The sequence below is a fragment of the Rhincodon typus genome, chromosome 26 (assembly GCF_021869965.1).
Source record: "Rhincodon typus isolate 14 chromosome 26, sRhiTyp1.1, whole genome shotgun sequence".
Classification (NCBI taxonomy): Eukaryota; Metazoa; Chordata; class Chondrichthyes; order Orectolobiformes; family Rhincodontidae; genus Rhincodon; species Rhincodon typus.
In genome coordinates this window covers 15,198,212-15,222,020 of record NC_063357.1, presented here as the reverse complement: position 1 = coordinate 15,222,020, position 23,809 = coordinate 15,198,212, and the positions used below count along the sequence as shown (strand labels likewise).

Below are 23,809 nucleotides of genomic sequence, written 5' to 3'. Positions count from 1 at the left end.
AAAATCATGGAAAAAGGATGTTTAAAAACACCAAGAAAGAACTGGTACTTTTGACAGTTAATTTTTGTTGGAAATGTTTGCATTCTAAACATAATATTTTCAGAGCCAAGTTAAAATTGAGTACAGACCGGCGAAACAAATTTTAAGCCTGGCCGAAATAACAAATTAAGCACATGCTTTGCCAGCCCAACTTTTCAACCAACTCCCCAGCTTTGCTACATAAATTCTGTTCCATTTGTTGAAGAATCTAAGCCAAGTAGGAATGCACCTTCAGTACCCTCCTCTCATCACTGTGACAGTAATTTATGGCTCTCTCACAATAGGTCAAATATTTGATAATTCCACCAGGCCGCTCAGGCCAACACACAACCCCACAATTGAGGTCTGAAGATCAAAGATCAGACAAATTTCCCAAATACAGACAAATTTCAAAGGACAGGGTCCAACTTCAGTGCATATTCTGCTTTTTTAAACTGATGTATAACGTGATTTTATCTTGGTGGCATGGATGGTAAGAAAATGACAGGATCTAGGTTCTATGAAATACAGCATATTTAGCCGTGGAGTGTTACAAGGTTTCTGCAATATACGTGGAAAATACACTGGTACCAGATTACTTTCCTCAATGCTTCCAACAATTAAGATTAAATTCAAGAAACATATCTGAAGTTTTTGTCAGCTTTACTTTTATATAACCTATCAGAGTCAGATATACAGCACAGGAACATACCCTTCAGTCCACTTCGTCTGCACTGACCAGATATCCTATACAAATCTAGCCCGATTTGCCAGCATTTGGCCCATATACCTCAAAATTCTTCCTATTCATATACCCATCCAGATGCCTTTGATATGTTGTAATTGTACCTGCCTCTACCACTTCTCTGGTAGCTCATTCCATACACCAAACATCTTCACTACTCTATCAATACATAAGCACGCACTCAATGTATTAAAGTGGCTCAAAATGCCAAATTTTTAATTTGCAAATCCCCAATAACCCGTAAAAAAAGTGCTGGGCCTTAAGACTGTTAAGACCATTTCTCCACTGCTGTTACTATAAGCCAAATTAGCAGCTAAATAAACTTGCAAGCAATAGAAGGAGAAATGGTTCTCATCTCTATCTTGCAATCTGCACACTCTTCTGTTCAAATGTCAGGTCTCACACTTCATATCACTTAAGCAGTACTTTCTGTAGCACACTTGTATCTGATGGCCTTATTTTTAAGGCCCATAATACAAATTATAATTTTATGAAATCAGAATCCCTACGGTGTAGAAGCAGGCCATTCGTCCCATTGAGTCCACAGAGATCCTCAAAAGAGCATCCCATCCAGATCCACCCCTCTAACGTACAACATGGCATTTCCCATGTCTAATCCTGCTAGCCTGCACATCCCTGGACACTATGGGCAATTTAGCGTGGCCAACCTACTTAACTTTGGACTGTGGGAGGAAACTGGAACACCCGAGGGAAACCCACGCAGACGTAGAATGTGCAAACAGACTGTCACCCAAGGGTGACATCGAACTTGGGTCCCTGGTGCTGAGGCAGCATGCCAACCACTGAGCCACCATCACCATGCCACCTCTTAAAAGGCAAGTGTCTTCAGAACTATTTCCTTTTCAGATATATTAAATCAATTAACAGTCTCACCTTGACTTTTAGATTCTCCTCTCTGTGGAAGTATTCAAGAAAGTTCATTCAACAAATCTATCATAGCCTTGCTTGCCTCTGATTCTCGCATGTCTCAGACTATGGTTAAAGGAACTTTCTTAATACACAATACAATGCTTTGCTTTTAACTTTATCATTGCCTACAGTTTTATTTTGCATCTATTGTTGACATTTGCTTGTTACCTTTTATCTCTAGAACTGCATCGGGGTCAAATGAAAACAGCAGCTTGTGTACACTGACTGTGCTGCGACATCTTAGGAACCTCAAGTATTTTAACAATAGGGATGTGAACTTGCAACTGACAAAACTAGCACCCACTCTTATAGAAACAACCAGTGACACTCAGAGCCAAGTGGAGCATTGCAATAAACACCTACTTCAAGCAAAGTACTTGTTGTAAAAAGTTATTTTACTTCAGGCAGAACAAATATGAACATTTGGAAGCATTAGCAACAGTTTACCTCATTGTCTTGTTGCTTATATCATTTCTCCACATTGAGCTCGAGTGTAGACCTTAAAAGTTCAGATTACATCAAACAGTTGCACCTTAGTTGTTTAACTACTTTTTCTTTACAGGTACGAAACTTGCTATTGGCCAACTTTAAGTAGAATGTTCTCACCAGACGTCCAAATAATTTCCCACCCACACAAATGGCTCCTCCTGATAACAATTTTGATCTACTTGCTGGCAAGTCTATAACGGTTTTCCCCTTTCTGGTCTACTTGTTCACAAACCCTCCAACTTGCAACTTCACTGTCCCCCAGAGATTTGGCCCACAACATCCTGCCCCAAATTCAACTCAGCATTTTTCTTTGGTGTTACTAGGGGAAAATCCATGTATTTTGAGCCCTGGCTTTCTCAGATAAGCACAAAGCAAAAAAACAAGAAAGGAGACCACGCAGATGTGTGGAAGATCAAGGAAGTTGCAGATGTAGCTGAACACGTTGATCCAGTGACATGCTGCTCAGCCCCTTCAAACAGCAGAAAAACTTTTATTTAAACAAAAATATAAACCTGCTCAGACATGTTATAACAACATAACTATGGGCTGGTTTTTGTTTTAAACTCAGACCTCCTGGCCTAGAGGAAGGGACAGTGCCACACTACCACAGTGCCACAAGACCAGGCTGAGTTTAGTTACATAAAAAGGAGTTCCGTTTATAACAGAAAATCAAACCAATACATCATCTTTAAAGATGAGAATTATTGCTGTTCCATACCTCAAGCCAAATATGTTTAAATTACTGATTACACCATCAACCATTTTAGAAATTCTTTCATCCCAGTTAACTAGTTTTTGTTTCTTAAAACTCAGACCACAAATTATATAAATTATTTCCCTCAATTTGATATAGTACTTAATTGCCATGGTTGATAAACTGGTATTTGCATATTTGTGTGATGCCAGCATTATAATCATGGAGCATTCAATGCAGTATTCTAAACTGGAGTGTCACATTCAGGCCACAAGGTCCAGCTCCTAATGTGCTTATCCTAAGTTGAATACAGTGAAATGAGACCTTTGTTTCTCCCCATGGTCAAAAATGAAAAGAAATTTTCCCATCTGATAGTAAGTGTGGGTGCTGAATGTCAAAATTCCACTGTTCTATTAAACAGCCTTCATTATAATTGGGCACAAAGACAGCAAGTATATTTATTTAGGATGGATTAGTGATTCTGTCACCTGCAACACTCAATCCCATGCTAAATAAGAGGGAAAGTGCTAGAAATGAAAAGGTGCACAAAACTACTAATGGTTTCAAAACAAACTACATATAACCATTCCTATCTTTTATTATTGTAAGAATTAATATTGCTTATGAATGTTTAAGGATGATAACCCACCTCCTATAATCAATTCAGGAAAAAAAATTTAAATCCATAAATCTAACAGCATGCTTTGGAATTCCTAAATATACACAGCAATATGCGTTCAATTCTTTCTGCTTAACAGATGGATTTAAAAAGGACAAAAATCAAGCCTCAGATCAGAGAGATTTCTGCATTTTTGATGTACACTCAGCACTGCACATTTTTATTTTAGCTGAGGTTGACTGCATGCTGACAAAATTATTGCAAAATACAGCATATTAAATTCTTCAAAGCCCTGCAGCACTACCCAATCAACTTAACTCTTCAAAATTAAATTGCAAAGTATGCAGAATGCATTTAATTTTGTGAAAGAAAACTTTTTTCCTCAAAAGGTATCCTTGTGAACTAGCAAAGAAAATAGTAGTACAAAGGGCCACAAATTACAGCAGCTTACTGTATAGCCTGTAGGAGGCACCAGAGGCTCATGGACTTTAAATGCCATCCAGGATAAACACTATTTTGCACATTTCTGAAAAAATAATGAGATTCCTTCTGTCAATCAAGAGGAATTTCTTGTGCGCAAGGACATGCTTCCAAATATAATTATCTTTATAGCATCACATGCAAAAAGAAAACAGAAATCCATCTTTATTTCTTCTACCAAGTTGTAAGTATGGGCATATTTGAGAAATATCCAACATGAAACACTATTTTCTTAAACCTTTGTCCTTGCAATTTATTAAACTGTCATATGAATTTTTAGTTTACTTCAGCCACTGCTGATTTGACATGACTGATGTTTCTCAGCCAGAATACCTCCCAAATCAGGTCAATTAATGATGCCGACCCACTGATTCTCAATCTCGTCACTGATGTCAGTTAAAGAGCACCCACTGAAAATGGGAGTTGTGTAGCCACTGGAAAAATTCACGAAGCATTATAATATTTGACTATGAGGAATTTCAATATTTCATGTACCCTATTCAGACAATGGAAAGGAGGAAGATGGCAAGAAAGGCAACCTCGTTGGAACAACTGGATACTGTTCTCCCCGTCCTCAAAAATCCACTTCTTTCTTCCTTCAGTCATTTACAGAACATTTGTACATAATTCTACATAGCTTGCAATCACAATATTAGTAAGACAAAACAATCCTTGGAGGCATAAGTGATTATTTTCAAATCTCCTTCTCCAAGAATGGACATACAGTAACATTTGCAGATCCATATTCCAAAAAAATTCCCTCCACAAAAATTACTCTACTTCCAAAATATCAATACTTAGGAAAGCCACTTATAAACTTTGCAGATTATTTGCTAATTACACCTTTCTCCAGTTGGGAGATAGACGTTGATAGCTTAAAGCCACAGCAACTATTGACTGGGGGTAGTTAAGAAGATTTCCTTTGATCCCTCAAATTCCACCACCCCTGCCAACCAGCCATTTGAAAGTTATTAATGCAACAGGTCAGTGAATATTTTTAAGGCAAAAACAGATTGATTCCCCTGTCCGACAGCAACATTAAGTTATTGGAGTAGATAGGAATGTGGCATTCAAAGCTACAATCTTACTGAATGACATAAGCTGACGGGGCCAAACAGTCATTTTCTTGTCTGAATTCACGTAAACGTTCAATAAGAACATGATTCAAAACTAAGCCGACTTGATTCTGTTAGCTGAGTTTAACTTGGAATTGGTACATTCCAGCAACTGCACACATTTTATTTTTAACTGTCACCTTGCCGTTGTTCGGATTGTTGCCATTCAGGATTAGTTGCCACTTCCACATTCTAATATTTGAACTCACTACTATTCCACTAGGCTATTACAAAACAGCCACAAAGAGCTCGACATTTACGCAACATCCAATTCAAGCTGCTTAAATTTGGTACTGTTCAAAAGCAGTGGCAATTCAAAGCTTGATCAGAATACATTTATCAATTGCAACTGGTATATCTGGACAGTCTTAACATTCCAATATTGTTAGTACTGGGCAAATCACAGCAAACTATTCAATCAACTTAAAGATTTTAAAATTTAAAGTTCCAATCAAGATCCGATAAGTTTCCACATGCACCCAAACAGCTACCCCTATAAACGAGGCTTCCTAGACCTTTCAATACTTCCACTGCTCAAAGCAATTTTAATAGTGGTACAGCTTCATCTCCAAACCACATCTTGGCATTTTCTACCTTTTCTAAATTCCTTTTCTCCTTTCCTACTGTACTGAACAAATTGTCATCGTCAGTGATTTAATGTTATATCTCAACTCATTTGGTTTTCTCTCCCTTTAATTCAAACTTTCTTCCCCAAATACTGTCCTTTGTTTGAACTGTCTTACATGCATATACAGTGAAACATTTCATTTATCATTTTGCAGGTCTACACTATCCATATCATGACGATTACTGTCAAGGCAATCTTTGACCACTGCCTTGTATTGTGATCTGACCACATTCCCCTTTCAAGCTCAGTTCTTTGTATTTGATCCTGGGGAGAAACTCTGAGGTCACTGGCTGCATACTTTCAAATTCCCAAAAATCAGCTGTAGGCATTTAATGCATCATACATCAACTCTCCACCATGTTTAACCCCCGTAATACTTATTTTCACTCCTTGGTAAGAAACAGGCATAATCATTCACCATTAGCCACTTAAGATCATTGTTGGGCACAATTAGAACTTTAAGGATCATCCAGAAGCATAAAAATATGTTGCTTGTCATTTTGCATTCTTCCCCCAACTTTCTCTAGCCCTGAATTTGGATCTGTAGTTTCTCTATCAGGATTCATCTTGATGATGCGAACTGCCTTACTCACCATAGCCACTTCCCATACAAAGTACTGGCTGCTCGACTTCCCTTTCTGGCTCTCACGTTACCCACTTAAGTTCTCTCCAATTATCTCGATCAAGTTTACTGTTAAAGAATGCAAAGAAAACCCCTGGATTCCTCAGTCCTTAGAGGATCAGATCCACACCATTCCCTCTCCAAAATCCTTGAACAGCTGGTCAGCTCCTAGATACTTGTCTATCTTTAGATGAACTTGTTTGAATCTCTCCACATAGATTCCCTTTGACACGGTTGACTGTGAAATTCTATTTCAATACCTGGCATCCAGCTGGGTGGGATTCCACCTTCCTTGTTCTATCCTCCTCTCTTCTGTCACAGCAGAGATTCAGCTGTTGCAGTTTTCCTTTTCACTGCTACACTGTTACTTATACATTAAGATCGCCTGATGTCATCTCCATAACACCATCCATGCCAGAACTATGCTGCCGCCAAAAACCTCTCAACATGGCTTTAATAGCCATTAGACTAGTCTATCCTCCTCAGACTCAGTCATTCAAAACTCTACTGTATCTTAATACACTTCTTTTTGGCTTCTGGTCAAATAATGTCTGAATTTTAGAACCATCACCCCTATTTTTAAATACCTCCAATATCTCTAATTTTCTTCAATACTACAGTCCTCCCAGATCATTGCATTCTTCTAATTCTCATCTCTTGAATGTACCAGAATGCAACTGTTTCGCTTAGAGACAACAGTACTTTCAGCTACCTGGGTCAGAAGCTGTGAAATTCCCTTTCCATTCTGCATTACATTTTCTCTCTTTGGGACGCAGGATTTAAACCCTGATCAAACTTCTTGACAAATATTGTGTGATGGTCAATACTCATTTCCAACTGTCAAATTACCTTGGGATGCTTAATTACATTAAAAAGGTCCAAATCCATGCAACATGTAGCTTACTCACAAACTCAGTCACAAGCACAGGTTTGTTTTCTACAACTGTACTAAAAATAAATGGTGCAATTCAAAGTCATGGAACAAAAGTGCAACTCAAAGATTGCACCGACTTACTGATCTCATTAGGAGGGTTACGAGAATGACATTTAGTCTACAATCTTCAGGTAAAGCAAGAACAGGGAGCGGTTTTGCTTGATTGTTACCATGTTTCCTTGCTGGTAACAAGCATAGAGAATGTGAAGGGTCAGGCTCAAGTGCTACACTCCAAACAGTGGCAAAACTTGGTTTGCACTTCAGAATCACCATTATGAGAGCTATTAAATTGCTGCCAGGAATAAAATACATGCTTGGTGGCAGGGAACAACCATTTTAAAGGTTGAAAGATATGTGCAATATCTTGGTCAGACAGATTAAATTTAGCCAATAAAATCTTCCATCATATTCTTCTACAAATTTCCCAGATATTCATCCAGACTCAAGCTGGAGGATTCCTTTTTGAAAACAGGAACACTTGAATAAACCCATTTCTAAAATTGGTGCCAACGGCTTTAACTTAAAGATTGTATTAATCCATATATTGCAGCAGTGCTAGATGTGCATATACTCTAACTATAAAGTGTACAAGGCCTAGCAAATCAAGGCTGAACAGCAGGCTTGAAGAAAAGCACCTTGACCTGTTCCTTGGGCATTCCATACGTTATGATTAGCAATGTCAAAAATAAATTAGTTAAAGCCAAATCAAACTAAAACCAGAATTTAATGGTGGAAGAGGATAGGAGAGTAAAATGATTAATTTACTGGAGAATGAATCCAGAAGCATGGGTTCAAAGTACAGCAAAAGGACAGGAGACATTTTATTCAGGTAATTAAATAAATGGAATAAAAAGCGGGTGTCATAACCTGGTCTCATCAAAAATGGTGACTGGGTACCTGTGACTTCATACACAGCACTGCAGATGACTCAACTGTCCTCTGGAATAGCCTTGTAGGTCACAATTATATTGAAATTAACTCACCACCACTTAAATGCTGGCCTTGCCAAAATCCTAACTCTTGTGCAAACAATTAGTTTCAGCAATGTTACAATTAATGTAGATAAAAGCAAATCAATTCAAAGCGAACAACAATTTAAAACGGTAGAAGAATTATCTTCCAGCACAATAAGTTACCAAGATCATTACAGCTACATATGTAATTGGACTAACCAAATACCCAATCACATCACAGTCATGCCAAAAAACTTGAAATTCACGCTGTAAGAGGATTATTTCTGCCAAGAATGAATGTTCAAAGCTCAGTAAGGTTAGGAAAAATCCTGTTAATGTTGTGATCCTGAAAGTGGCTGTATTGCAATAATCCAATTTCATGTGTGTGCAACCTCCATTAAAATATTACCTTTAGTGTGATACATAACAGCAGATTTCAAGTCAAATGACCCAAAGCTGTCTTTTCTGTCAAAGCCTCTGTGGTACCTTGGGTGTTCTTTGGCTGATGGCACCAAAGCATTGGTAGAAGAGGCTTGTTGTGGTGTTTCACTCCCAAAGTCTTTTGGGACAAAAACTATTGCACTTTGGCTTGTAGCAGCCATCTTTTGCAGTTCACTAACATGTGGTTCCATAGGCAAGGCCATGCCCTCAGCAGAAACACCAGCAGCCACTGTGGCAGTCTTCATGACACTGCTGAGAACCTGAGGGCTAGTCCGTTTGTCTAATTCATAAGCCTTTGGAAACACAGGAATTTCAGATCCTGTTGAAAGCAGTTCAGCACCCTGTGAAACCAAAGAGGCAGCACATTCAGTTTGAAACGTCACCTCCAGAGGTGGGTTGTCCACAGATCTTGCAGTGGCCAGCTCAGGACCAGCACTTGGCTCATTTATAAAAGATAATCCCCATTGGTTCTGGAAAATATCCCCCAGGTTTTGTTGAGTTGTCTGTGATGGCAGTTCCACCGGCTTCGTGCTAGGAAGCACAGATTGCATATTTGAAGGGTAGAAAAAGAGACCCTGCTTTCTTTGTTCCATGGCCATTGGGTCTGAGCCATCAGGGGACACGGAGGTCTCACTCCCAGATGAGGCAGGCACTACAGTATTAGCAGCAGTAACTGTCTGGACTCCTGAAACAGCAATATGCCCATCAGTCACTCCTGAAGCCAAACCATTGGAGAAGCTAGATGAGGTGACAGCTTTCACAGCAGACATGGGAACCTGTGACAAACGACCTGAAGCTTGTGCCTGAGTGTCCACAGCCAATGACTGATTTGAGGGCGATTTGTTGAGGTTCTCTTTAACTTTACTTGCATAACTAATCTTGGGAACAATTTTTGCACTACTGTTGTCCACTGGGAAGACTGGAGGTGGTTTAAATAGTGTCCAAGAGTCTTCCTTTGAAGTTACAGATGCTGCCTTTGATTTAGGCCGGTCTTCAAACTTTTTACCACCAGTAGGTTTTCCATCAGAGTTCTTTCGTTGAGTTTCACTAGTTCCCACCTTCGCTCGAGCTGTGACTGGACTAACTGCTGAGAGTTCATACCTACCACTGGGCTTAGCATTTTCTAGACGACTCGTCTTTTGCTCAGATACCTCAAGTTTGGCATTCTCAAGATCCAATTTTGGGGGACTTGGGTTCCCCTCGTGCTGCATGATTTTGTCTTGAAATAAATTTAAGTTCTCAATACTTTTGTCACTATTCCTCCTGCCTTTACGTTTCTTCGGTGTGGTATAACCACTCTCAGATCCACTACCATCATTGTCTGCTGAATTCTTGACAGAAAATCCATTTGTAATGTACCCAGAGCTGCTAGTTATAACACCATTGAGAAATGGCAATGCCTCCTTCTTTTCAATTGATCTGCTATCCCTAGACTTATTGTCAAAGACTTTGTCATTCTTTTTGTCCATACTGTTTTTGTGATTATAATTCTTTGTTTTATTACCCACTCGGCTATAGGCAATAGTTTTTGTTGTGTGCCTGGGGTTGAAATTAGTGTCTAAAAATTGCTTCCTGCCATTAGTTGCACCGGAAGAAATCAAATTTACGTCTTCAGCTTCCTGGCTTGCTGCAAATTCAAACTCGTCTTCTGATCCAGCATCACCATTTAATTCTTCAAAACCTGAAATGAGACAAAAGGTTAGATCTTAATTTCTTTTTTTAAATTAAGTTGCAGTTGCAAAGTTTTACATCAAGAACTCTAGGCAATTGAGGCCATAAGTTAAAGTCTGATAAATATTTCTACATGGCACCTATGTCAGTTGGGTGGCAGCTTTGTGATGGGGACTGCTGTCAATAGCGCGGATTCAATTCCTGCATGGTTGAAGTCAGCAAGAAAAAAACTGCCTTCTCTACATCTCCCCTCACCCGAGGCATGGTGATTCTCAGGACAAACCACTACTGGACTTCTCTCTCTTTCGGGAGAGCAGCCCTATGGTCCAGTAAGACACTGGCAATTTTTTGTTTTATTACAGAAGCAACAATAAAGAAGCAGTTATAAAGCATGACATAAATAACAACTTAAGACCAAGCTACTGGTGACCACATTGAGCAATCACTCAAAATAAGAGGAAGATCAATAAGCCAACAACACTGTTCTCAAAAAGTAAATCTTAACTATAGAAATTGCATTCAATGCAATGTTGAGAGATGTACATGTCAGCAATCAGGACATGAGCAGGTAGAAAAAGCAAGGGGAGACAGACAGGAGGAAAACTAGTCCGAAAATGATAAGAACTTGGCTTATTTAGTAAGAGGAATCTTTAAAATATTACAAAGTGGAAAATAATTTGCAGAGACCAGTATTGTTTGCTGCTTGAACATTTAAAAATATTTAATTAGAATCACTTCCTCCCCACTAGTTCAAACCAGTCTCCTGAGCTAAATCAAGAATGAAAGTTCCCATTTAAATGTCATAGTACTACAGGAATGACACCAACTGACAAGAACATGCAGTACTCCACCTCTTCAAAGACAAGGAGAAAGGCTTTATTGCCTGACATGCATGTCCCATCTTCCCTAGATGGACTTTCTCCAGGAGTATCTCTCAAGATGTCAGAAATATTTAAAATTAGAGATTATCTTGTCTTTATACTCTGTGCCTATTGCTGATACAGAGGAAGCTCAGCAATATGAATTTGGAGAAAGAAAGATGTAAAAGTAGTTGGAGCTCGATTGAAATCAGGAAGTTTGCTGTTTGAATATCGACCCTTTATCTCCAGCATGGTCAGCTTGGATCAGTGGTGGTAATGCTATCATTGAGGTTACATGTTCAAATCATGCTGAAGTTTTAATGCTGCACTAGCTGATCACTGATTCTCATGGTAACTGTTGTGCATGCAGAAACTACACTTCAGAAATAATTAATTCGCACTGAAACATTTTAAAAGATCTGAAGATGCAGGTACATTATACAAACTAAAATCCTATTTCCTCAATTAATTTTTCATTAAAAAGAGAACAGGCTTATTAGTTCAGTTTGGGACTTCATGTACTTTTCTAAAATGAATTTAAACAATTGAAAACTTAAGAAAATGGAATGCAATCTAGTAATGAAGAATCTAGATCCTTCGCAATGGAATATTTAAGCCAAACATACAAATGATCATTTCAATACATAGTGCAAGAATCCCCATTATCCAATCTGTTCACCTATGGATGAGCACACTGGAATCACAGGTTAGGCATACTCTACTATATTTTCCAAGGGTTGCAATGCTCATGCTATCCAAATTAATTTTACAGGGAAGTGCAGCCATTTGTACATGCAAGCTTTCAGCATACAATTTAGCAGTCTTATTCAGAGTCAACATGGTTGGCATTAGGAAAATTTTAATCAAACAGCAAAGGATTCTCTGGTCATTTTGGGCCCAATGGAGACTGTCTTTTCATTCAAAATACTTCCCAACTTTAGATGTTATAACTTCCAGTCTGAGACAGTCAGGTACTGTTCAAAATCTAGCAGCCTAAGTAAACTCTGACGCACTATTATTCAGTTGTTAGTTTGTTCCCACTTGCCATCAACAGATCTTCATCTCACTCAGCAGCTTCAGACTGTGATGGATTTCTGAGTGAGCACTACAGGCTCTCCAGGGAGTGGAGTACATATTGAAGAATGCAACTTTAAAAGATTGAGACACTAATAGCAATGGTTTCATCAGAACGTGTAAGTTTCATAAATTCGTCCCTACTTAAAATCTGTTGTGCACAAGAGCATGTGAAATACAGGGTACATACTGTCCCTTCCCATCAAGCAATTGATCAAGTACAGTGCAAACTGGTTGTTGAACGAAGCTCTCTCTCTGCCACATTAGCGAGCCTTCAATGGGAAGTAAATGTTGGCACAGTACTTATGACTTAGAGACCCCACTGTTATGCAATACACTGAAAATAAGCAGATATGTTAAGTTATATGCACAATCAACTTTGGCCTCCAGAGTGATCTATTACATGATCATTGTTCTTTATCTCTTCTATTTAAATTATCTGTGTGCAGAGTAATCAAGCATGAAAACTTAAAAATGGACCAAATCTCTTGATATTAGCAGCAGCACATGTTTTGTGAAGTCAGCAACTGATGCAGGAACGAGTCTGGATAGCTCAGTCTGTAGAGCGTCAGATTTTTAATCGGAGGGGCAGCAGGTTGGCTCAATGCTTAGCACTGCTGCCTCACAGTGCCAGGGACCTGCGTTCAATTCCAGCTTTGGTGACAGTGTAGAGTCTGCATATTCTCCCAGGGTCTGAGAGAATTTCTTCTGGGTGCTCCAGTTTCCTCCCACAGTCTAAAGTGTGCAGTTTAGGTGGATTAGTTATGCTGAATTGTCTTGTACTGTTCAGAGATTTGAATATGCTTCATTGTCATGTGCATTCAATATGAGTGTAAAGCACGTACTGTCGCTCGTACATAACCGTTATTCACAGAATAAAATTAGAAAAAGATAACTCAATGGAGAGTCCAACTTTTCCTTCTCCACTACTACAGCATACTGCTGCTAGAGTCCTGCTCCAGGCTTCCCAGGTCACAGCATGCCACCGAGAAAGCACCGTGCTTCAAGCTACACCAGCTCACACCATGCCACCAAGCACACGTCCTGCTTTGGACTACACCAGCCCACGCCATGCTGCTGAGACAGTATGCCGTTCTGGGCTACACCAGCTCACGCCATGCCACCAAGACAGTGTCCTGCTTCAGGCTACACCAGCCCACGCCATGTCACCAAGAGTGTCCCCTGCTTCCGGCTTTCAAGCCCTCGCCATGCCGAAGGGAGAGTCACACTCTAGGTTTCACAGGCTGATTGATCATCTTTGTAGCTATGCTGGCGCTGAAACTGCCACTGCAGCTCCAGAGCCCATTGAAGCCACCTCCTGCTGAAGAGCTCTTTATCAGGTACATTTGATGGCAAAAGAAAAATGCAGACAAAAGGACAATCCCAAGCACAGGAGCCTGAATGCTGCCTACTCCGCCACCATGGAGGATGTACAGGCCAGGGTGGTTAAGCATGGTAAATATGGGATGCTTTTCAGAGGGTCAGTGCAGACTGAAAGGATGGGCCAAATAGCTTCTACCTGTACTATAGGGGTTGTATGAATCTTCGATTTAGTACTTAAAGATTCTCTGGTGCTACTTTCTTGAACAAAAAGTGAAAGCATGCAATAGCATGTAAATAAAACAGGCTGGCAACTTAACTATGACGCATTAAACTGCTACTGCAATTACAATGTAATACAAACCATGACCTCTGCTCTGAAGAGTCATATCAGACTCAAAACTAACTATATTTCTCTCTCCACAGATGCTTCCAGACCATTTGTTTTTGTTTCAAATTTCCAGCATCCAAACTATTCTGCTTTTATTCACCAAGATCAAACACTTTTTGTTAATCCAATTTAATCTATCAAATCACTTTACTATATGTCTACCAGTACAGGAAAATTAACCAATCAAAACTTTTCAGAAGCAACAGACAATGGAACTACTTTATCAAAAGCAAGTGGACGGCAAGTCGCTATGCAGCATGAAGACAATGCTTGTCATTTCACAACGGTTAAAATTATTTAAGACTAACTATTATGAATTACTTAATTTCCAAAGTGATCCATATTGAGAAAGTTCAGACAGTTGCCCAAGGCTGGATTCGAACCCAAGTTCCTGGCACTGTAAAAGTGATCAATTTCTTTTGGATGCTATTTAAAAATCACCCAACAAAATCATTGTGCAACTTTGAAACATCCACCTCGTGGCACAGTGATACTGTCCCTATCCCTGGACCGAGACTCAGGTTCCAGGCATACCTGTTCCTTGGGCGTAATTACATCTCTGAACAGGATGATTAGAAAAATAATTTTAAAAATCCACTTTCATGAAACTGTGCACCTGTACCCCCAGTTATCTGTTTGGCAACACAACCGAGGGCCAAAATGCAAAACATCACATTTACCTAAATTAAACTCCATCTACCATATCTCGGCCCATTGGCCCATTTGATCAAGGTACCGTTATACTTAATCTTCTTCACTGTCAACTACACGCCTATTTTGGTGCCATCTGCAAACTTACTAAATTGCCAAGGTCTTCTTCCTAGGATAGGAGAGTTCAAAACTAGAGGACATAGGTTTATGGTAAGAAGGGAAAGATTTAAAAAGCACCTGAAGAGTAGATTCTTCATGCATGGAACAAACGTCTGGAGAAAAATGATGGAGGCGGGTATGACTACAACATTTAAAAGGCATTTGGATAGGCATATGAATAGAAATGGTTGAGGATATGGGCCAAACGCTGGCAAATAGGACTAGGTCAGATTGGGACGTTTGGTTGGCATGGACGAGTCGGACCAAAGTGTCTGTTTCTGTGCTGTATGACTCTGTTGGACCTATAATGTAATGTGGAGCATCTCAATTTCATAAGTGAATTATGAAAGCCTCAAAAAAAGCAAATGATAGTTCAAATAACCTTTAAAAGGCAAAATAGGTTAAATTATTTACAAAAAAAGAAATTCAGCAGCAGAAAACTGAACAAATACATTCTATGTCAAGAAAATGTCATATTTCAGTTGTGCAACTTTATTACAGTAAAGCTATTACTGCAATAAAAGTGCCACTTCAAGGCAAGTACAGAGCAAACTTCAAGCTGATTCTAGAAATTTCTCTGGACTCTTTATTGCCCTGAATAAACTCATACCCAATTCAGAGCAGCTCAAGAGTTATTTAATGCAAGTGAAAAACTATGATTTTACTCACCCATTGACATAGAATTAGAGAAGTTCAAAAAGTGGTGCAAATAAACAAGACGCGGTTGATTTTATTTTTAAGGCAAACAGTCAAATTAAGAGGCAAAAGAACCATTTTTATCTATACTCTATTATACTTGATGTTTTAGTTCTGGACAAATCTTCGTTTTGCCCAGATGCCTATCTATATTAAAACTTGCATTTACATAGCATCTGAAACAAAAGTAAGTGACCAAGAGTGCTTCACAAGAGCACAATATATTAAAGTTCCACACTAAGACAAAGATGGCCAATAACTTGGCCAAAAAGATACTGACACTTCAATCCAAAGGAGGAGCAAAAGAAAGGCAGAGATACTTACAAAGTTCTAGAGCTGAGCCTTGGCCAGCAAGGATGGAGCTATTACAATCAGAAGGCTCAGGAAGCCAGATGTTTGAGTGGTGGGGTTGCAGAGGCAGATTTGAAAGCATGGATGCAAATAGCAGATCGATCAGGAGCCAAATAGCAGATTAGCAGGGAAGGATCTACAGGACTTGGTACACGGGCAAAGTTTTGGATTATTTTCAAATTCATAAAGGGTAGAGCATGGAAGGCCAACCAGGATTACCTCAAGGTAGCTGAGGGGTCAAAAAACATGGATAAGGGTTTCAGCAGCATTAAGCTGAGACAAAGTGCCTTTGTCTCAGCCACCTTAAAAAAATTCAAGAAGACAACATAAAGAAACCCACATGTTTACAATAGTAGAATGTCCCGATTCACTTGTGGTTGATTTGATTCCTGTACATCAAGAAAATTGTTAACGAAATACATTTTGTGGTCTTCAATTATTTTCAGAATCATCTCAATGAACTCCTACATAAAGCCGGAGTCCTGAAACTGAACTTCTACATTGATGGCCGTTGTCCATATGCAGGATACTATGCAGCAGCATTGATATGAAACAATTTTTTTCCAGCTTACAACAATATAAAACCACTTGGAAAGGAATAGCAAAGTTTTGAGCAAATATATTTACAGCTGAACAAAGCCTACTTTAAAGGAACAGAAAGGGTGTTATTTGCCTACTTACACAAATTTAAAAATCATGAATTTGAAATTCAAACTGATGGAATAAACTCAGTATCATTGTCAAAGCTGAGAGATTCCTTTCATAACAAACTGCAGCAACAGCAAGCCCCACATAAATGGAAGACCTCTTTTCACACAGGCTAATTATAATAATGGCAAACAAATACTTAACTAGATATAAACAATTCACCAATTAATAGTAAATGCTTAAACATAACAGAGTTTCTTCACAATACCACCAACCCCTTGGATCGCCATTGCAAGTGTTTGAAATTAAAACAATGTTCTCTGCAAATTATTATAGTGGACATGCTGGATATCCTGAATGCTAATTTCAACTTTAATTATTTAATTCCATATTTTCCAGCATTCAAACATTTATGATGTTAAAACTACAGATTTGGAATACTTCTCACATCACTGGATACTCACCATTTCACATATTTTTGAAAGTACGCGCCCATACACACAACATACTGCATGCATATTTAAATCCGCCTTGTAAGAAGTACATAGTTCAACCTTACACTTAATGACAAACACATGACTGATCTAGACATTGAGATAAATGTATCTAAAGACATAGAAACGCACTAAAGATTTCTGAAATCAAAGCTATTCGACCCTTAATGTAAATCAAACAAGTTACATCAGGTTATTTTGTGAATGCTACGCTTTTTGCCTGCCTTTTGCGTCAGGGCTCTTTTACCTGGAGTAGTCCCTGGCGAGACCCAAAGATGCTGTTTCGCTCCACAAATGCCCTTTCGAAATACTATAACATAACTGAAATAATTTTATCCTAAAATTAAGTATTTGCGATAATTCAGGATTTTCAAAGTGTTCGATGCTCCCGACTGTAACTGGACCCCTCATCGACTTTCCCACGTTGCAAACAGTCTATATTGCACCTGCCAAATAATGGACCCTTCCAAAAAAAAAATCACGAATACATATTTTCCTTCAATTGCGGGCGTGGGGGTGGAAAGAGAGCAAATTATGCAAGTAATGTTTCGCTTTATGAAACCAACCCTGATTGAGAAAGGAGTGGAGGGGGGGTGGTGGTTAAGGAAAGAGATGAAGCATCGAGATGAATCTGGAAGACGTTAACCGTCGAGGACGAGATTACCCTTGAAGACAAGAAAAACGTGGGGTGGGGAAAGAAAAAAAAGTCTAACGCTGGAGCGGATAAATAGACGAGGCGAGGAAGGAGCCGCTAGCAACACTCCCTATCTTTCCTGGTTAATACTCGTGTGCGCGCGCCCGCGGAGTGGGATAACTGTTTATAAAGAATTTTTTTTAAGCTCAGCAGCAATGCAACCTCCTTCTGTTTGCGGGACGTACATCGAGATGGTGGGGGGACTGTTGTTTAAAACGTTGACCATCCAACTCCAAGGGGGGGGAAGAGAGACAGAGAGAGACAGAGACACGGAGTGTGTGTGTGTGTGTGTGGGTCTCCTCCAACATGGCGGACAGGAAATGGCAGCTGAAGAACATTCCAGTGAGCCGGCATCATCATCACCACCGCCGCCACCAGCACTACCACCATCATCACCAACACCACCATCCACAGGCCGGGGCCTGCGGCCTGCCCGCCCCGACTCACGCCGACAGAAGTAGAGGAAAAGGCCACCAACCGTCTACCCTCTCCCCCAGCGGCACCGCGCCTCATTCCCTCAGAAAAGAGGCTGTGAGTGAAGGAGGAGGTGGAGGGAAAGACAAGAGACAGACGGCGACACGGTTACCAGGAGGAGGAGGTGGTGGGAATATTAGATCCGGCACGGCCTTCAGGGGCCTAAAGAGTGTAACTGAAGCCACCAAGGTCACCACGGACCACGGCTGCAAACCTACACCCCCTCCCACCCCCGCAGCCCCCACCACCATCATCAACCGACATTTTTTTATGTAACCTCTCCCCGTCAATAACATTTACACCGGTTGATAAGATCTTGGGTTGCGCTCTCACCTGCTTTCTTCTTCTTTTTCTTCGTTTTCTGACCGTCTGAGACATCGCTTACTTTGGTGATTAGGTCGCCGGCGGCCTGCTGCTGTTGGGCGTCTCCATTGGTGAGAGGAGCGGGAGCTAAGGGCTGCTCGCGGCCGCACTTTTCGTCCATTGAACGCGGGGGAGGGGGTGGGGGGGAAGAGAAAGAGAGAGGGAGGGAGAGACAGACAGGCAGACGGGGAGGTGGCACTGCGCCTGCGTCCTACGTTTACCCGACTGGCGGCAGCTGATTCGACACGCCCGGCCTGATCTGCTCCCCGCTTTCTCCCCCCCACCGGCTATGTCTCTCCCACTCACTCCCTGCCTCTGCCCCTCACCACGCGCGTAGCGCTCTACTCCGAACGGCACATTCGACACGGTCCTTCCTTCCTTCCTTCCTTCTCCCCTCTTCCCCGCGCTCGCGCGCACACCCCTCCCGGTCTCGTGGCGAACGCAAGACCCAATTGTTTGATGAGTTGGCGCGAGGGGCCGACGTGACGCGAGGGGCCGAACGGCCTCTTTCCTTCTTCTCCCACCCCCTCGATTGAAGAGTCACCGAACTCGAAAGGTTAGCTCGGCCTCCCTCGCCGCAGGTCGGTGCTGATTTTGTTGAGAATGGATAGAATATCCCTTTACCGTCGGCCGACAATTTCTGGGGTTTTGGTATATTTTTTTGCGCCTCGGCCGACAATTTCTGTTTTCTTTTTGTCTTTCCGTGCTGTTTATTTTTTAAAAAAAAAACAAGTCCGCGATTCCGTGCAAAGAAAATAAAACCGCGGATGCTGGAAATCAGAAACAAACTCTCGGCTTCCGAAGCAGGGTCATTGCACCCGAAACGGTAACTCTTGATTTCTCTCCACAGGTGCTGCCGTGCCCGCAGAGTTTTTCCAACAATTTCCGTCTTTATCGGCTATGGTTCCACATCCAGACCCCAAAACCGCCTACATCTTCCCCAGTTCGTAAAATTTTCCTTTCAGGGTAACCATAAAAGAGGGATTGGTAAATGCAGGCCACTCTGCCCATCCAATCTGCAGGCTTCTCAACCAGATCTTTGATGATCAGATAATCCTCAACTCCAGGAAGGGTAGTTGGAGTGTCCCTATCTCTGGATTAGGAGTCCCGGATAGGTCCTTGACAATTCACCCTATCCATGCCTCATGTTTTTATAAACCTTTACAAGGTCACCCCTCAGCTTCCAACCCTCCAGGGAACAGGTTCAACACCCACCTGCTGCTGAGGTGTGTATTAACATTTCTGAGCCAGTTGGTTGGAAATGATCTGATCTTCAGTTTCACTATTTTCCCCACAACCTTTTGTGATTAAACATCTATCTATTTCAACTTTGCATATACTTAAGTGATCCAACCTCTACAGACCTCAATGCTAAAGAATTCCATACATTTACGGTTCTGAGAGAATAAATTCCTCCTCCTCCTACCTAAAAACCGAAAGAACTGAGGATGCTGTAAATCAGGAACAAAAAAGAAGTTTGGTAGCATCTGTGAAGGAAAATACAGAGTTAACGTTTCTGGTCTGGTGACCCTTCCTCAGTTCTGAGGAAGGGTCACCGGACCTGAAACGTTATGTCTTTTCCTCCTCCTATCTGTCTTAAATGGACAACCACTTTGAGGTTATGTCCTCTGGCTCTGGACTGGAAGACAAGGGAAACAAGTCTGAATGCTTCAATTGAACCCGACACTTGTAATACACACACAAATTATGTCCTGTCATAAATATAACAAATAAATATATAAAGTTATTCTTTCAGGGCAGGTGGCAATTGAACGTAAAGCTTGCCAAGAGGTAGGGCCACTACTTACAGCACCACAAGGCCCTGACTTGGAAGTATATCGTTGTTTCTTCACTATCACTAGGTCAAAATCCTGGAATTCCTTCCCTAGCATGTTGTGGGTCTATCCACAGCTCATGGCCTGCAGTGGAACACGCTACCTACAATCGTCTCAAGGGCAGTTAGTGATGGGCAATAAATGCTGGCCCAGCCAGTGAAGCCCATATTCCATGAATGAATTTTTAAACAATTAAATAAGTGTATATAAATAACTCTGTATACTTTCATTTGAATCATTGAATCTCTAGAGTGCAGAAGCAGGCCATTTGGCCCAGCAAGTCCACACCATCCGTCCAAGAGTAACCCTGCGTTTCCCATGGCTAATCCGTCTAGCTTGCACATCCCTGGACACTCTAGGCAATTTAGCATGGCCAATCCACCTAACCTGCACACCTTTGGACTTTGGGAGGAAACCAGAGCATCTGGCGGAAAAATGGGTGAATGTGCAAACTCCACACACACACTGTCACCCAAGGCTGGAATCAAACCAGTTCCTTGGTGCTGTGAGGCAGAAGTGCTAACCATTGTGCTGCCAGACCTGCTTTCTAGTTTTGGTGATCGGCCACTAACATAATAGATTATATTGCCTTCATTGCCTTATGTTTGTTAGAATGGTGGAGCAGGCATGCTGGACTGAATGGCCTCTTTCTGTACTTTGTCACTCAATTTTAAAAAATGCACTTGCATTAATTTAATGCCTTTTGGGACCATAGGTTGTTACTTGGCTTTTTAAAGCAAAGCGACTTGAGATAACTGGTGGTTGTGAATAGTAAAAGGACTAAACAAATGCCAATCTCTCTTTTTAAGAATGTTATGATAGAGTGATGTGCTTTATCATTGTGTAAAAGACTGGGATGATAGAAAGGGCATGAAGGGTCAAATGGCCTTCTGTGCCTTATCATCACACAAAAATATAGCACTTTCAAAATAGTAGGACATCCCAAACCTCTTTGCGAGTAATGATTTAATTTTGCAGTTTTTTATTATTCACTCGTGGGATGTGGATGCCAGTTGGTGGCCAGCATATATTGCCTGTCCCTAGTTGCCTGTGAGAAGGCGGTGGTTAGCTGCCTCTTGAACCACTGCAGTTCATGTGGTGTAGGTAGACAAACAATATAACCAGGGAGGGAGATTCAGGATATTAACCCAATGACACTGAAGGAACAGCAATATATTTACGTCAGGATGGTGAATGGCTAGGAGGGAAACTTGCAGGCAGTGGTGTTCTCATGTATCTGCTGTCCTTATGTTGTATTGCAGACAATGCAGAAACAAATTTGAGCACAGCAAGCTCCCATATACACCATTGTCATAACAACCAATTATGAATTTTGTCATGTTGACAGAGGGATAAATATTGCCCAATACATCAGTGATAACGCAATCAGTAATTTTTTAATCCTTTATTGCCAAATAAATTTGGAAGCTGATGTTATTTTCATCACAGCCTGTTGAGGCAAATTTAGAAATATTGCACATATGTAGCATCTTTAATATAAAATACCAGTCCAAGGAGATTCATGAGGGAAAAATTAACACAGACAACAGAGACTTGGGCGTCTAGAGAGTTTGTGTAATGGTATATTTGTAAAGAGGGTCCTGTGTGAGGAAAGAGAGTTGGAGAGATTTAAATATGGTATTGCAGAATTTGGTGACTAATTTAAGACTGAAGACACAGCCATGAACGGTGGAGTTAGGAATGGAGGCTAGGCAAGAGATCATGATTGCAAGAATGTTCTCACAGATTTGACCTGCTAGACGAAGTTAGAGATATTGGCAGGGATGAAGCCAATAAGGGAATAGACCAATAATGTAAAATCAAACGTCAAGGATAATTTGATATGTCAAAGGTATAAAACATTTGAGCAGAGCAAGGAAAAGATGCACATCACAATCCCAGAGATATTTTGTGAATTTGATTCAGCTGATCACCATAAGGGGAGCAAGGGTTATGGGAAAAAGGCAACAGAATGGGGCTTAGAAACATATCAGCCATGGTTGAATGGCAGACCAGACTTGATGGGCTGAATGGTCCAATTCTATCCTTGTATGTTATGGTCTTACAGAATAGGTAGACACCTCTCTGAAGAGTTTAAGCAGACATGGAGTTTTGGAAGAGATAAATGTGAATTTGTCTTTGACATCTTCCAGGACTTTGGAGAGGAAAGGGCATTTGGGATGAGATGAAAAGATAGAATTGTCAAGGATGGCTTATAAGGGAATGATTGATGGTGGCACATTTGATAGAGAATGAAAAAGAACCTGAGGAGACGGAGGCATTAAATTAATAGTTAGCCTTTGATCAAGATGATAAGATGCATTGTCTGCAGTTTAGTAGGAATAGAACATTAGAAAAAAAGCAGAAGTTGTGTTTCATAGACAGTGAAACATGATGACGATGATCTCATGAGGAATAAAAGGGGATTGGTAAAAACTAGAGACAAATGTGAAGTCCAAACATGCCATTAGGAGAAGATTGCTTTGATTGGCAGAGGAAGTGATGTATGGTCTCTTTCTTAATGACAAAGTCTATGAGCTTCTTGCACTTATCAGAATTAGTGACTTTAGTCCATATTGGAACTTCAACTTACATTCTTATGACTCCAAGGAAAGAGTGCTATCAATTGTCAATCTGACAGATACCCAACTTCTGGTACCAGTACAACTGAGAACTAGAAAAAGCTAACCAACAGTTTCAAAAAAGCTAATGGTTCAGAGGTTGATCTAAATGAATGAGGCTGAAACTGAGCATAAGTTATAATGTCATCTACTGGCTAAACTCCCACATGTGAATATTTGCGTGGCAAAAATTTTAAAGTGTAAAGAAGTGTAAAATGTAGTCATGACGTCTATAAAAATTGTTGAAGCCATTGTAATGTTTCCTACATTGAAACAGTGACCACATGTCATTAGTACTTAATTGACTGGAAAGTATTTTGGAACATCCTGAGGTCATGTATGACAATAAAAAGGCAAGTTATTTTTTCAAGCCTTCCTTTCAAATATAGGTTAATGTCTCTTGATATGTTGAATTGAAGAATGTTACATAATAACATCCAGTTTTATCACAGATAATAACTTGCAAGTTATATTGTTCTCTTCATTGTGAAAATGTTGACGTTAGCATTTCAAGTGGAAGAAAGTAGAATAAAATAATCTTAGAATGGCCCAAAGAACTTAACAGCCATTGAAATATAGTATAGTCACTTTGCAATGTAAGAAACACTGTCAATTTGTGCACAACAAACAGCTACAAGTAGAAACATGATAAGGACCAGATAACAAGGTGCAGGGCTGGATGAACACAGCAGGCCAAGCAGCATCATAGGAGCAGAGAGGCTGACGTTTCGGGCCTAGACCCTTCATCAGAAAAGGCTCGGGGACCGCTTTGCACAAAAAAGAATCCCCCTCGTCCTCAAGGACCAGATAATCTGTTTTTGTGTTGGAGGTTGAGTGAA

The 23,809-nt window shown here is 40.5% G+C and overlaps 1 protein-coding gene across 1 annotated transcript in view; it reads right to left on the bottom strand.

Annotated features, from left to right (window-relative positions):
• nufip2 (nuclear FMR1 interacting protein 2) overlaps positions 1–18,779 on the bottom strand; it is a 34,299-nt gene extending 15,520 nt beyond the window's left edge. The window contains exons 1-2 of the mRNA XM_020516444.2: positions 18,485–18,779; positions 8,637–10,349 (exon numbers count right to left, since the gene is read on the bottom strand). Of these exons, the coding sequence (XP_020372033.1) occupies positions 8,637–10,349; positions 18,485–18,635 (1,864 nt within the window). The 5' untranslated portion in view covers positions 18,636–18,779. The remainder of the gene's footprint in view (positions 1–8,636; positions 10,350–18,484) is intronic.
• Between the last annotated feature and the right edge of the window lie 5,030 nt (positions 18,780–23,809).